At 38.9% G+C, this 14443-nt stretch overlaps 1 protein-coding gene across 28 annotated transcripts in view; it reads right to left on the bottom strand.

Annotated features, from left to right (window-relative positions):
* rims2a (regulating synaptic membrane exocytosis 2a) overlaps positions 1-14443 on the bottom strand; it is a 215903-nt gene that overhangs the window by 148166 nt on the left and 53294 nt on the right. For 25 of the 28 annotated variants that reach the window (XM_048151902.1, XM_048151905.1, XM_048151907.1 and 22 more), the window contains one exon: positions 8898-9175. In XM_048151902.1, coding sequence (XP_048007859.1) covers positions 8898-9175 — 278 coding nt within the window. Of the gene's footprint in view, positions 836-8897; positions 9176-13574; positions 13891-14443 lie in introns of those variants that run through there. The other 3 variants (XM_048151914.1, XM_048151915.1, XM_048151922.1) reach the window with 3 other exon arrangements.

Genomic DNA, 14443 nt, shown 5'->3' with positions numbered 1-14443 from the left:
TATATTCCCGCTTTCCCTCAGATGAAACTCCTCCAGCGCTCCTCGCTCCGGACGCGCCGCATCTCCAGCGCAACATAAACACGATTCAACTTCCCGATGTGATCTGTTCCCGGTGAAAAGTGCATTTGGACGAGGAGACCGGACCGACACCGGCTCTCCCGGTCATTGTGATCCGAACTTAAGAGAGAAAGCGAACGCGCAGCGCTTCCTAAACGCACCGGAGATCCCTCGCGCCTCTAATTATCCACAGTTATCGCGAAAAACATCCACGCATACGCACGCATGCAAGCGCGTCGCGTCCGGATTCTAGAGAGCCCAGGCTCGCGGAGACGCTGCTGTCAGGATTCTCTCTCCCATCTACAGCAGCCATCCGCTTTCAGGGGCACCAGAGCAGCACTACACATCCTCTACCAGCATTACAGCGCATGTGGCGTGGGGAGGAGGGGAGCTTTCTTTCTCCCACATCATTAAGGGTTTTCTGTGGAGAGATGCTCTGCTCTAAAAGACAACTATTGTGTGTGGATATTTGATGACCTGAAGGAATAAGGGCGTTAGAGGAAGAGAAAACGCTCTCGTGTGGAGTGCACTGCCCTGAGGACACAAGGAATAAGAGGGCTTTTTAACATGCATTCTGACCTAAAAAAATGTTCTATATGCATCTTAAAGGGAAGCAGGGCCCTTTGAATTTACTCTATTATGAGAGACATGTTAAAGCCATAAGCACGATGATCAAGACTGCATCTATTATGTGCTTACATTGTACATGCATTTTGAAGTATATTATTGACTTTGGGTTGTCTATAATATAATATAATATAATATAATATAATATTATATAATATAAAAGGTTTGTTCCTGTCCTTGATTCTGATTTGTCAATAGCTGTGTTTTATTCACGATAAAACACGACTATGACCGCTTCACCCAACGGTTCTGTGTATCACTACACAACATCCTTAGTAACCACTCTTAGCAATGTAAACTGTATGTTCTGTATGAGCGAGTTTATTACCTGCATTCATATTTAACATTTTCCTTTAGGTCAGTCCTGTTCATAATAAAAAAAATCTGTTTAAATGTCGGTCCGCTGCAGTATCTTGTCCTTTTAACAGTTAAGGGGTCTTCCCGTGACTGACAGTGCAATAGTCATAGCATTTGTCAGTTGCGTCTTGTTCCGTGTTCACAACAATTCAGTCTTTTCAATGTAAAAGTCTTCACTATTGACTGACACACTCATAAAGACAGTCTTTGCTGCCATCTAATGGCATAAAAATGTAACTTCTGTTGCTGTTCATGGTCAGGGACTATTTTTTTCCGGCGGAAGGAATGCTTTAGTGAAAGTTTACTTCATGAAAGTTGCATTGATATATACTTCTGGCTTTAATATTTGTATTGTGTGGTAACCTTTTTATAAAAGCAATAAGGTACTCGAGGTTAGTGCTGTATCGTGAATGAATCACGGATGAAGGGGTTACTCCGCTTCGAGTCGTGCCTAACAACGCCCTTCAGCCGTGACTTATTCAAGATACAGCACAGCCTCTCGTACCTTATTGCTTACATATAATATAATATAATATAATATAATATAATATAATATAATACTTACAATTTTATTTTAAAAGAAAATATATATATTTCTGCAAAATATAGTAAAATGTATTTAGTATTTATGGAAACTATTAAAAACATGATGGATGGACTGCAAAAAAGTGATAAAGTGATAGATAGATAGATAGATAGATAGATAGATGAATGGACTGCAAAGTGATAGACTGGTAGTTTGAATGATGGAACGATGGAACGATAGAACGATAGATAGAACAATAGAACGATAGATAGAACAATAGATAGATAGATAGATAGATAAATAGAGATGACCACGCTAAACCTCAAGTGCACTAATTGTTTAGAGATCAGCATTTAAAGCATTAGTGTAGGGTCGTCTGGAGAGCAGGCAGGTGTGAGATCAGAATGCTGATACTGAATTCCTGCAGGTGCATCTTTCATTCTCTTAACAACTCTCTCCAGACAAAACCTCCATATCACAACATCAGCTCCCATAGCGACAAGCCAAGAGCATGAAACTTGATTACATCATACTTGTAGTGAAACTTGTGCTGACCTCTTGAACAAACGAGACAATATGCATCTGTCTGTCTGTCTATTTTGCAGTATTTGCAGTGACAACAGAAGATCAGCTCCCAACACTACAAGTGACTCATGCATTTTGTCAAACTAATTTCAGCATTAAAACAACCACTGTTGTCTGTGGTTCAACCTAGGTGTCACATTGCATCTAGCTCCGATAAAAACACTAATGGATTTTATAGATGGAAGGGGAGGAGATGCAAGCGCACAAAAACCTGCAAAACCCAGAGAAACATAACGGCTGTAATTAAATCCGAATCCCAGTGTAATTATTATTGTTTCATCTAGCAGTTTCACCCACACTCGCGCCGCGTCTGAGCGTTCACTCCAATGACACCTCTGAGACCAAGACAAATTAGGCTCTTCCCACATTATTTCAGGATATAAATAGCCTGTCAGCACTTTTTCATGAAAGGAGAATCGGAGTTAATTTAAACATTCTTTAAGATTAATGGAAGTGCTTTTCAGTGATTTCCTGAGCTCTATTCCTGGGCATCAAACTATTTAACACTGAACGGTCAGGCCATTCTTATCCACTTTGACAGCAGTTAACCCAAAAACACCCCTGCCACTTTCCACGAACAGAAGAAGTGCCTGAAATTAATATAAAAATATCTTTTTTATTATTATTTTTGCACACAGACACTCGCTGATCGTCAATCAAACCTCAAGAGGTCAAACTAAATTTTTCTGAAAAGGACATTCCTCCAGGGGTGTCTGATCTTGATTCATGCCTGGGGATGGCGCATCCTCACTGGATACATTTTCAGAAAGCCAGCCTGTCAATTCCTGGATGTTTAATACTTCCAGTAACCCATCGCGGTCGAATTTGAACTCTCTCACCCACCAGAGTGAGCCTCAGGCAGGCCTCACGATAGTCTAATGTGGCCCTGGAGCAGCTGTTTTATTTCTTTCTATACATTTTATATGAAGTTTGTGACTGTTTTCACAGTTTAACACCTTCATTTTTGTGATTCCTCAAGCAATAAAAAATAAGCAAATATCACAATTAAATAGATAAAATGAAGAATTAAATTTATTTTATTTCTTCTGTGGAAGACCATTTCTGCCTCAGAGCAAAAAAAAAGTATTAATAATTTTTTCTCTCATATCTCTTATTGTGACTATAGATCTTACAATGTGACTTTATTTCTTATTTTAAAGTCTGCAAGAAATAGAATTTGCAATAGTCTTTTCTTCCCTATTGTGAGTGAAACGCTTCTCAAAAAAGAAAAAAAATGTAGGGCAGGACTTGATTTTGTCCACTGGGAATTGATTGGATGGTTGTGTTTTGCTATTGGTTGATCTCGTGTGAGTGACAGGTTGTCCTGCCTTCGCACCAGTACACCCATCATCAGAGAAGAGAAGAGAAGAGAAGAGAAGAGAAGAGAAGAGAAGAGAAGAGAAGAGAAGAGAAGAGAAGAGAAGAGAAGAGAAGAGAAGAGAAGAGAAGAGAAGAGAAGAGAAGAGAAGAGAAGTCTCTGCAAGAGGGAGAGGAAGTTATTTTTATTTAAGTTTATGAGAGCACATGAATTTAAAATGTAAAAAATAATGATGTGCACAGGTAAATAATATATATCAAATGCTGCAATATTCCATAAAAATAAGAATTGTCAATTTTAATTCTTATAGCGACTTTGGCTATTTCACAATTACCTTTCTTTATTTTTTGTGTGGAAATGGAAAATGGAAATGTTCATGTTTTGTTCCATACAACAACAGCAGTGACCAGGACTGTCAAGCCACAAAAATGACAAAGAGCACCATTAAAGCATCATAAAACTAGTCTATCCATGTGTGCAGTATATTCCTAATCCTAACAAAATTTAAGTCTGCTCTGAAAATCTCCACCACAGCTCTAAAATGTCATATGCACTACTGTACAGTATTTATAAACTTACCGCATTGCAGTCGGTACAATCTTAAAAATAAAGGTTCCTAAAAGGGGGTTTTTGCAGTGATGCCAAAAAGAAGAATCATTTTGGTTCCCCAAAGAACCTTTTCCACTATAAAGAACCTTCAGTGCAATGGAAAGATTCCATGGATGTTAAAGGATGTTCTTCATGGAAACATCAATGCCAATATAGAACCTGTAAATATAGAACCTGTAAGTTCAGTACAAAGTCAGTAATGAAATTTTAAGAATGTGACGCTTTGAGCGTTGTTGCGAGGATTCACAAATGCCTCTGATTGGCCATTGTGTTCACAAGCTCAACAGATATGTCTGTGATTGGCTGCAATGATCAACGCTTCAAAAACATGTTGTAAATATACATCAATGAAGCTCTTTACCGAGCGCTTACACAGATACACGTGGGAGCGTTTCAAAGCAGGCGTGCCTATAGACGCCTGCTTACAAATGCGCCCGCTTTCAAATTCAAACACTTCAGTGTGCTTTCAAATGCTCCCGTGCATTGATCATTGTAGCCAATTACAGACATATATGTTGAGTGTGTGAACACAATGGCCAATCAGAGATGTTTACGAATCCGCTCAACAGCGCTCAAAGCGTCACATTTTTAAAATTTCAGTACAGACTTGGTATCGAAGTCAGTACTTTTGACAACACTAAAATGACTTCAAACATGCATCTTCACACAGTATAATTAAATAAATGAGAACACAAATAATGGCTTTAGCACGAGTAAATGACACTTTAAATTTGCACTTTGGGTAAACTAACCTGTTTTTCGAAGATTTTGCCGGTTTGCAACATCAAGCTGATGTTAGCAGAGAGGCCAGCAATGTGAAGCAGAGAGGCCAACAAAATTCCTCTTACTGCACAAACCTTTAAAGCAGCTGCTCACTTTCGTAGTTGTGTAAAGTCAAGACCAATACAGAACTATAACACTCTCTGTTACACAACACAGAACAAATCAGAAGCTGCCTCGCTACCATATGGCAGGCACATTTTTTAACATCTAACCTTCTGGGGGTAACACGTTAAGCCAGACAGAAAGTGCAAATGAGCATTTACAGTTTTCGTGACAGAACACGCCATATGAACCGATCTGATCGGAAAGAACAGCACTGCTGTCACAGTAGCTTTTTATACATTTCACAGCACACTCGTTGTGTTCTACAGGAAATGTCAGACTGCATCCGTGAAAGCAGCTTAAAGCTCACCTGCTGTCCTGAGCCTTTCACGGACATCTGCCAGGTAAAGAAGCCAGGGATGAGTAAAAAAAACAAAACAAATGCATTGCACCATAAATACTCCCTCAAACTTTAGGGATGGGCACGAGTATCCAGAGTACACGAATACAAGCATGAGTACAAGTTCTTGCATTCAAATATCTGATGGTAAAGAACAGACACAAGGGATGCATTTCTAAAATTGTAAATATTTTGGAGTTTGAGCTAGTTACACCAAGGTCATAAGTATTGAGCCCCGCACATGACATGCAAGAAATCGTTTGCACGATTTACTAATTCGTTCCCTCGATTTATAAGCACAATGTTTTCAACATTGATAATAATCAGAAATGTTTCTTGAGCAGCAAATCAGCATATTATGATTTCAGAAGGATCATGTGACACTGAAGACTGGAGTAATGATGCTGAAAATTCAGTTTAGTTATCACAGAAATAAATCACATCTTAAAATATATATATATATATATATATATATATATATATATTTAAATTGCAATAGTATTTCACAATATTACTGTTTTAACTATTTTTGATCAAGTAAATAGTAAATAATAAAAGCTTCTTTCAAAAATATAAAATCTTATAGACCGCAAACTTTTTAATGCTAGTGTATACATTAAAAGTACATGTCCTGTGTGCACTTCACCTAGTCAAATAAAATCATAACTTTACATTTTTAACTTGACACGCCATCTTAAAAACAACGAGATGTGCTGAAACTCCCATTAAACATGTGCACGTGTACACAGACCAACAATTAAGTGGCAACAGAACTTGCTCCAGTACTAAATGGCTAAGTCTAAATATGCAATTTCCATTTCAAGGGTTTGTCATTCAAATGTGCTCATGTCAACACAACACACATTAACAGCAGGTGAGATCAGCCCCATCCCTGTGCCAACATTCCTCTCCTCCACAGGTATTCAGGAACGGAAAATCAAACCAACACACAGCAGGCCCCACGGATTCAAGGGAGCAGGCATCTGTTTCTACTGAGACATCTCTCCAGGACTGACCTCTGAACCCTGAGCAGTGAAGCTGATACAGCCATCCCAGCTAAAGAGGGAGAGAATTTGATCCCAGGGCTCAGAGAGACACCGCCACTGTGTGGAAAAAGATGGAATCGCACTCACATGCTCACGGTGCATTAGCATCTCCCTGCAGATTAGGGGCGTAATGTTTGATAAATGTGTTATGACTTCCTGCATTTGTTCTAGAGCAGGTTTCACCATAAATTACTGATTGTTATTTACCTGTCTAGTGTGTTCAGGACCAAATTAGTAATGGTAAATGGCTGAAAAACAGATGGAACCTGAATGAATGCATTGTGTGCTCCAGCTGTTGTTGTCCCAGTTTCAATTTCAGATAACCCAGCTTGAGGTCTATGTATACATGCGTTTAAAAAAGAGAAAAAAAAGAAGCTACTTTTCATGCAAGGTTAATTTTATATTTGAGCCTCTAAAACCTAAAAAAATAAGTCATTTGACTTTGACGTTTATTGTATTCATGCAATTGGACTTTTGCAGTCAAATTTCATTTCAGATTGTCCAGTACATGTCTGTCTATCTATCTGTCTATCGTTCATTCATTCTGCCTGTCTGTCAATCTGTCTGTCTGTCTATCATTCGTTCTGTTTGTCATTGTTCATTCATCTGTTGTTCATGCTGTCTGTCTATTATTCATTGTCTGACGTTCGTTCAGTTGTCTGTCATTCGTTCTGTCGTTCGTTCCGTTGTCTGTCTGTCGTTCATTTGTCTGTCTGTTGTTCATTCTGTCTGTCTTTCATTCGTCCTGTGTCTGTCGTTTGTTTATCTTCGTTCGTTTATCTTCGTTCGTTCTGTCGTTCGTTCAGTTGTCTGTCGTTTGTTTGTCTGTCTGTCTATCATTCGTTCTGTGTCTGTCGTTCGTTCATCTGTCATTCATTCTATTGTTTGTTCAGATGTCTGTCTGTCGTTCGTTTTGTTATCTGTCTGTCTGTCATTCGTTTGTCTGTCATTCATTCATTCTGTTGTTCGTTCAGTTGTCTGTCTGTCGTTCGTTCACTTGTCTGTCTGTCTATCATTCGTTCATTCGTTCTGTTTGTCAATTGTTCATTCGTCTGTCTGTTGTTCATGCTGTCTGTCTATTATTCATTGTCTGACGTTCGTTCAGTTGTCTGTCGTTCGTTCCGTTGTCTGTCTGTCATTCATTCTGTGTCTGTCGTTCGTTCATCTGTCTTTTGTTCGTTCTGTCGTTCGTTCAGTTGTCTGTCTGTCTGTCGTTTGTTTGTCTGTCTATCATTCGTTCCGTGTATGTCGTTCGTTCATCTGTCATTCATTCTGTTTGTTCAGATGTCTGTCTGTCGTTCGTTCAGTTGTCTGTCTGTCGTTCGTTTGTCTGTCGTTCATTCATTCTGTTGTTCGTTCAGTTGTCTGTCATTCGTTCACTTGTCTGTCTGTCTGTCTGTCGTTTGTCTGTCTGTCTGTCATTTGTTTGTCTGTCTGTCGTTCGTTCGTCTCTGTCATTCATTCTGTTGTGTTCAGATGTATGTCTGTCGTTCGTTCAGTTGTCTGTCTGTCTGTCTGTCTGTCGTTCGTTTGTCTGTTGTTCATTCATTCTGTTGTTCATTCAGTTGTCTGTCTGTTGTTCGTTTGTCTGTCGTTCATTCATTCTGTTGTTCGTTCAGTTGTCTGTCTGTCTGTCGTTCGTCTGTCGTTCATTCGTTCTGTCTGTCTATTGTCCGTTAGTTTGTTCTTCTGTCTATCATTTGTTCGTTCATCCTATCGTTCGTTCTATGCCAAAAAATTTTATTAGTCTGTTAGTCACAGAAAAAAAAACTCCACAGGAAGTGGTGAAGTCAAGCAGTCCGTAAGGGACAGATCATTAACGGCAGGTTCTTGTGGTATTTACAGTATGTCGAGCAGGAAATCCAAACGTTCGCCTATCATCCATCAACCTCAGATGGCTTACCATTAAGAACAGCCAATCAATCTGGTTTGTCATGCCTTTCTCACTCCTTGTTGAGTTAGTAACAACCCAAACCACCATAACATCCACCTAGCAATAGAAACCATCTAGAATACCTTAGAAACTGATTAGCAACACCCTACTTATGACCCAGAAATACCAAGCAACTGCCTTGCATCACCATAACAATCAATTAGCCCAGCAACCACCAAGAATACCATAGCAACCATTTAGGAACGTATTAGCGACCATTCAGAACACCCTAGCAACCAATCAGTAACAACCTAGCAACCACTCAGAACACCCTAGCAATCACACAGAACACCCTATCAATGCCCTTGCATTTTTATCTCCTTCTGTCTGTCTCAGTATTTCCATCTACTGGGAAGATTTTAAACATTTAGGCAAAGATTTGTCAAGCTAATATTATGTTGACTGACTTTACCTATTAAGTTCCCAATACTATCAACAAATACAGTGGTTTGGTCACTGTAGGCAAATTATTTTAGCAAATTTCTTGAAAAGTAACAAGAATAACTTGAAGAGTGCTGCTACTCACAAGGATTCTAAACAGGGTTAATGCAAGTTCAAACTTTTCGACATCGTATCGCTCTAAAAACACATTGATGCATGTCATCTGCACTCACCTGTTGCTCAGAGGGTCGTTGGGCTTCAGACCGGAGTCGTTGTTGAGGGACGCCTGGCGCGAGAGTCCTGGAGCACGGCTACGGTCCCCTGGAGGCCCCTGGTACAGCAGTGGGGCTTCTTGCAGTTTGGCCTTCTTCTCCTGCGGAGCCTCTTCGTGGCGGCGGCGAGGGTCACTCGCACCCGGGGGCAGGGCGTCCCCTGGGCCGCTGTAGAACCAGGCCCCTGACTTGGTGAGGATTTCTTGTTGTTTTCGGCACAGGTTGCATACCCACATCACCTGATAGTGACAGAACAGGAAGTTAGAACCAAAAGAAGAACACAAGACAGAGGTCAAAACCCCAAATGAGACAGATGAAAACCTGCTGTTGTGGGAAAAGCGATTTGTATAATTAAATCAGTCATTTCGGTTTCAAATGTGAAGCCAGTGAATATTGGGATATGTCCAGAACCTCATACGCAGGTCCCACAACAAACAGGTTCAGGAAACTGTGATGCTGGTGCAGCTGACAAACAAAAATGTCAGAGTACATGTGAGAGGAAATGATGAATGCAAAACAATTCTGGCTCAACCAATGGCATGGGTTTGGGGGTGGAGCTACCTGGTTTGTCTGACTAAGAGAGTCCTGCAGGGATGACATATTTTTGTAGGCCAAAGCCCATAAACAAGTTAGCATTTAAGCACTTCCAGTTCCATTGTCCTGAAATCCATCCATGTAAACACAAGCTCAAGCTTCTACCCGTCTAGAAAAAGGAGGTTACTAACAAGTGGCTAAATGGAACTAGAGGTTGTCAGGGACATTAAACACCAAACAGCTAAACTTGCCTTCTCACTAGTCTACAGTTGTGTTTATAACCACACTCACATGAACTACGCGAGTTTGGACTTTTAGAGAAAATGTTTAAAAATCTGAAACAGTTGACTTGAAGCTTAATGGTAGTGACGTTGATGTCATGCAACCATGGTGTAGTTCGTTTATAGCTTTTTACATCTGGCAATTGTATTTAGGCTAGTGTTGTCAAATGTAAAGACTTCGGTACCAAGTCGGTACTGAAATTTAAAAAATGTGACGATATCAGCATTTCCCCTTAGCATTTTGAGTGCTGTTGAGCGGATTCTTGAAACTCTGATTGACCATTGTGTTCACACACTCAACAGATATGTCTGTGATTGGCAACAATGATCATTCCTTCAAAAACATGTTGTAAATAGACATCTGTGATGCTCTTCACTAAGCGCTTACACAAATACACATGGGAGCGTTTGAAAGCAGGCGGCTATAAGCGAATCCCTAATATATCCACTGATAGATGGATCCACTGATAGAATCCTGCCTTCAAATGCTCCCATGTGTATCTGTGTAAGCACTCGGTGAAGAGTCTGTACTTTCGACAACACTAATTTAGGCTTCAAAGTTCAGATTATCATGATGAAACAAATGTGTAAGAATCAGGAACTTTTGTTGGTCTGTATTAATCCAAAAGCCAATGGACAAATCCTGTTGGGTATTCTTTGAAGGAACCACTTTAGCTACTAACTACTCGGTTAGCCTACAAAAATGCAGTCACCACTGCAGCACTCTATAGCAGATGTTGAATGTTGGAAGGTGTTTAGAAACCTGTTTGGAAACAACTGTTGATTTTTTCTAAAGACAAGTATAACTATAAATACTCTACTTAGGTCTAACTGTACAACCTTCTCAAATCTCCTGTTTTCAACACTTGAGTCCGAACATCTCTTGAACGTGCATTTATCACCATAACTGAGGGCACGGCAGCCTGACCTCATTATTTGCCCAGCAGAAATGCACTTAGCAGCCAGTGTTGGCATCAATGCTCCATCCAGTTTGCTGGTGGTAATTAAACATGCTCTCAGCAACACACAAAGGCTTTCACCCATCCAGCCTGAATACAAAATGCCACATCAGCCCCTGGAAATGATGCATCTCACAAAAGAAATGAACTAGGAAATCTGAATTATTACACCGTTTTCCTAAACAAAGGAGTGATGGTGTTCTGTCAATTTTCCCTGTCTTGTCAGATTTTGCTACCTCCCATTAAAACAGTAGGTAGCACAATTCAACAGTGAAAAATGCTACCTATCAGATTGTGCTACCAGCATCATGTGATTTGAGGCTCTATTAACATCCATACCTAACCCTACCCTAAACCTACCCTTAAAACAATGCTTTTTTTTTTTTTCAATTTTAAAAAAATAATGCAATTTTGATGTTCACATGCAGCGTAAGCCCTGGTAGGACAATCTGACGGGTAGGATGAAATGTCAGGACAACGGTCTGTTCCTCACATAAAACTATGGTATGGCTTGTAATATAACACACAAATCGTACTGTATGGATTACAGTAATGGTGATTTTTTTAAAAAAATGTTGACAGCTCTGTGTTATTCAGAAGAAAGTGGCGTCACAATAAATAAATTATGACAGAATTTTTCCTGTAATATCCGAACAAACGAAGAGCCTACAGTATATCCAAAACCAATAATTATTATGAAACTTGAAAAGTTGTGTATGAGCTGCCCTATCATACAATAAAGTGAAAAGGTCACACCTTTCAAGTGCATTTTGATAAGATCACAGTGAGGAATTGCACTGCGACCGGCTCTGAGACACAGCGCAGATGGATGTGAGTGTTATTGTGATGAATGTTTGGTCAGTCAGTGATAGACAAACGAAAAGATGTGTGCAGTGAAAAATTGATAAAGTGCTGAGTGAGCTGTCATTGGTGTCAAATGGCAGGGGACCTTTCTGGATGAATCTCATGAAGCCTGTCAAGAGCATGTCCAGGTCATGTTTCACTCCAAAATCAAAAAAGAGAAAAAAATAAATAAACAAATATTGCTTAAAATGCTTTTTATTATTTAAATTAGAATTAAAGTAATTGGGGGGAAAATATTGATCTAATATTGATACACTATATAATATAATTTAGTATTATTCAAAATATAAAGTAATTATTTAAAGTATTTATAAATCTAATGCTGATGCAAATAAAATCATTGTATATTCACTGTATATAAATTGATTACTGTTTTGATCATGTTTTACAGAAATTGAATAAAGTAATCAAATGTAAGATTATACTGCTGTATAAATTAAATATATATATATTAATCCTTATTAAAGTAATGAAAGACATTTAGTCAAAAACGTCTTTTGTTGTTTGATTAACATTAAAACACAGACAGGATCACAGCAGGAATATTAGGCTGCTGTCACTTTAAGAGCTGCACGGATCCAATATACTGATACACGCATGCATTTTATTTTTCAACTGTTTACGTTCGCTTAAGCCATAGTCAACAGTGTTTACTAGGATACTCACAAAGATGGGCATTAAGATATCATTTTGTGTGACTTTGTTCGTTCAAGGGCAACAAGAAGCAAAAGAGTGCTCAATTCAGTATTCTGTGACGCAGCTTTCTGGGCGCACGCTTTGGATGTGTTTGCACACAAAGTTTCTCACACAATGAGTACCAAATTGTGTTCTCTTTCGCATCTTCTTGTGCTTGAATATTTAAATTGGGTAAGGTTTAAAGGTTTAAAAACAAGTGCAAAGGTTTAAAAACAAGTGCAAAGGATAAATTTGATGACGCAGCACTGGCCCGATTGGGACAGTGACAGTTTGGTCAATTGTCCCAGCATTCACGCTGGCACCGGGCAGTCCGTATTGTTGAGTCCTGATATATTTTGTCCAGGTTTCATTTTGTTTTGGCAAGTATTTAAATTAATCAAAACCATGGGTATCGGCCTTTTTCATGCTATAGTCGAAATGCTGATAGTTTTAAATTGATCAAAAATCGGGTGATAAATATTGGTGGTGCCTATATATATATATATATATATATATATATATATATACATACACACACTCACAAACACATATACTAGTACAGTCAGAGAGCATTGGACACAACAATGCTTTGCAATGCTTATTTCTTGAAATAAATAAATATTTTTTTAATGAATGCAATATTTGCAATTTGTAAAGCCTGAGATTTGGTTATCTGACTACCTCTGAGAGGTACTGTGTGTGAAACATTAACAAACATCAATATGGAGCTAGTATATTAGTGTATCAAACAGCATAACTGGAGAGGGTGTCCTGGGCCGTTTAATATTTTATAGATGTTTGATAAAAGTAAGGAAGCTCATGATGAGGGGAGCGTTATCATTCACCAGCTAAAATACCGCCTGCAGGTGGAACATGAATGTTTAATGAGGTTCTATATTTAGAGCCCAGCAGCTCGTAATAGACTAGATGCATATTCATAGGTTTTATTTTCTCTGAACTTAATAAGGACCTGTTAAACAAAGTGTTAATTATGCAGCGACAGAATCAAAAATAGGCAGATCTCTGAGGAAAAGAACATATGTAGCTCTCTGCGGGTATGTCACGTTGTTGAACAATATCTCTATTATTAGCTGAAATATTGCGCAAATTTAAGTTCAATATGATTTTATAATTCAAGCCGTTTAGATTTTGAGAACCATTTACATTGATCTGTTAAGATTAAAAGAACAAATCTAGACAATAAGAATGAAATGATTCACTATCATCATTATACAGTTTTCGAAATAACAAAATGCAGCTTTTTTTCCATTGCCCGAATCTCAATAACATAAAAGCTTAACGATTATCATTGTTGCCATGCTTACCCATGTCGGCTGTGTATTGTTTGGTCCAACTGGATAAAACTGACGTTCAAGAACTGAATTCAGAACTCACAGACAGCTCCACACGGTTTTATATGCCAAAGTCCTGCGTAACGGGTGACCTTTGAGAGTTGAGGATCAAATGCTCCTTCTGCTGTCAAGATTGTGCTTCAGTTCAAAAAAGATTAATCCTAAGATCAATCTAAGTTGTCAAAAATAATAAGCAGCAAAATAAAAGCAATTGCTTGTGCAGGAAGATGATATAGAGCGATCGGAGCGGCATATAATCATGTTTTTGCTGCCGAGCATCACTAACACGGGTCTCATTACCGATGCATGTGAGCGTGCAGCTCCACTGGGGCTGAGTCTGACTCATTACTCATGCACAACGCTCACTAACTGTCTTCAAAGGACGCTGATGAAGATAGAAACACTAACTTTAGCATCAAGATGTGTTAAGTCACTGATGTACATCAGATATTAAAGGTGCAAAATAAATCACATTATATAAGTAATATTTGACACTGTATTCACTCATAAATATTTCTTTAATTTTTAAACTTAAGAACTATGCTGTGAGTGTGGTCTGGTGGTCACTTCCTGAGCTCACCCCACCTGCTCTCCCTACCATTTTCTCTACTGCCCTATATATATGTAAAATAAGACCTAATCATATACGGGAGACCGGGGCTAGTTGTTACACCTTATACTCCAGTGAATTTTTCTGAGGGTAGGTTTATTTTTCAAAGCCCAAAGTAGAGGCCTGCACTCCCACGTGACCTGATACAACAGAGTGCGGAACAGGACAAGGTCAGTTTGCGAGTGCGGGTGCAAGATAAGTGTGTAAGATACTCATGTGTAGGGGCACTGTG

The sequence above is a fragment of the Megalobrama amblycephala genome, linkage group LG13 (genome assembly GCF_018812025.1).
Source record: "Megalobrama amblycephala isolate DHTTF-2021 linkage group LG13, ASM1881202v1, whole genome shotgun sequence".
NCBI lineage: Eukaryota > Metazoa > Chordata > Actinopteri > Cypriniformes > Xenocyprididae > Megalobrama > Megalobrama amblycephala.
The sequence above is the reverse complement of the archived record's forward strand: the minus strand, read 5'-3'. Positions and strand labels throughout refer to the sequence as shown.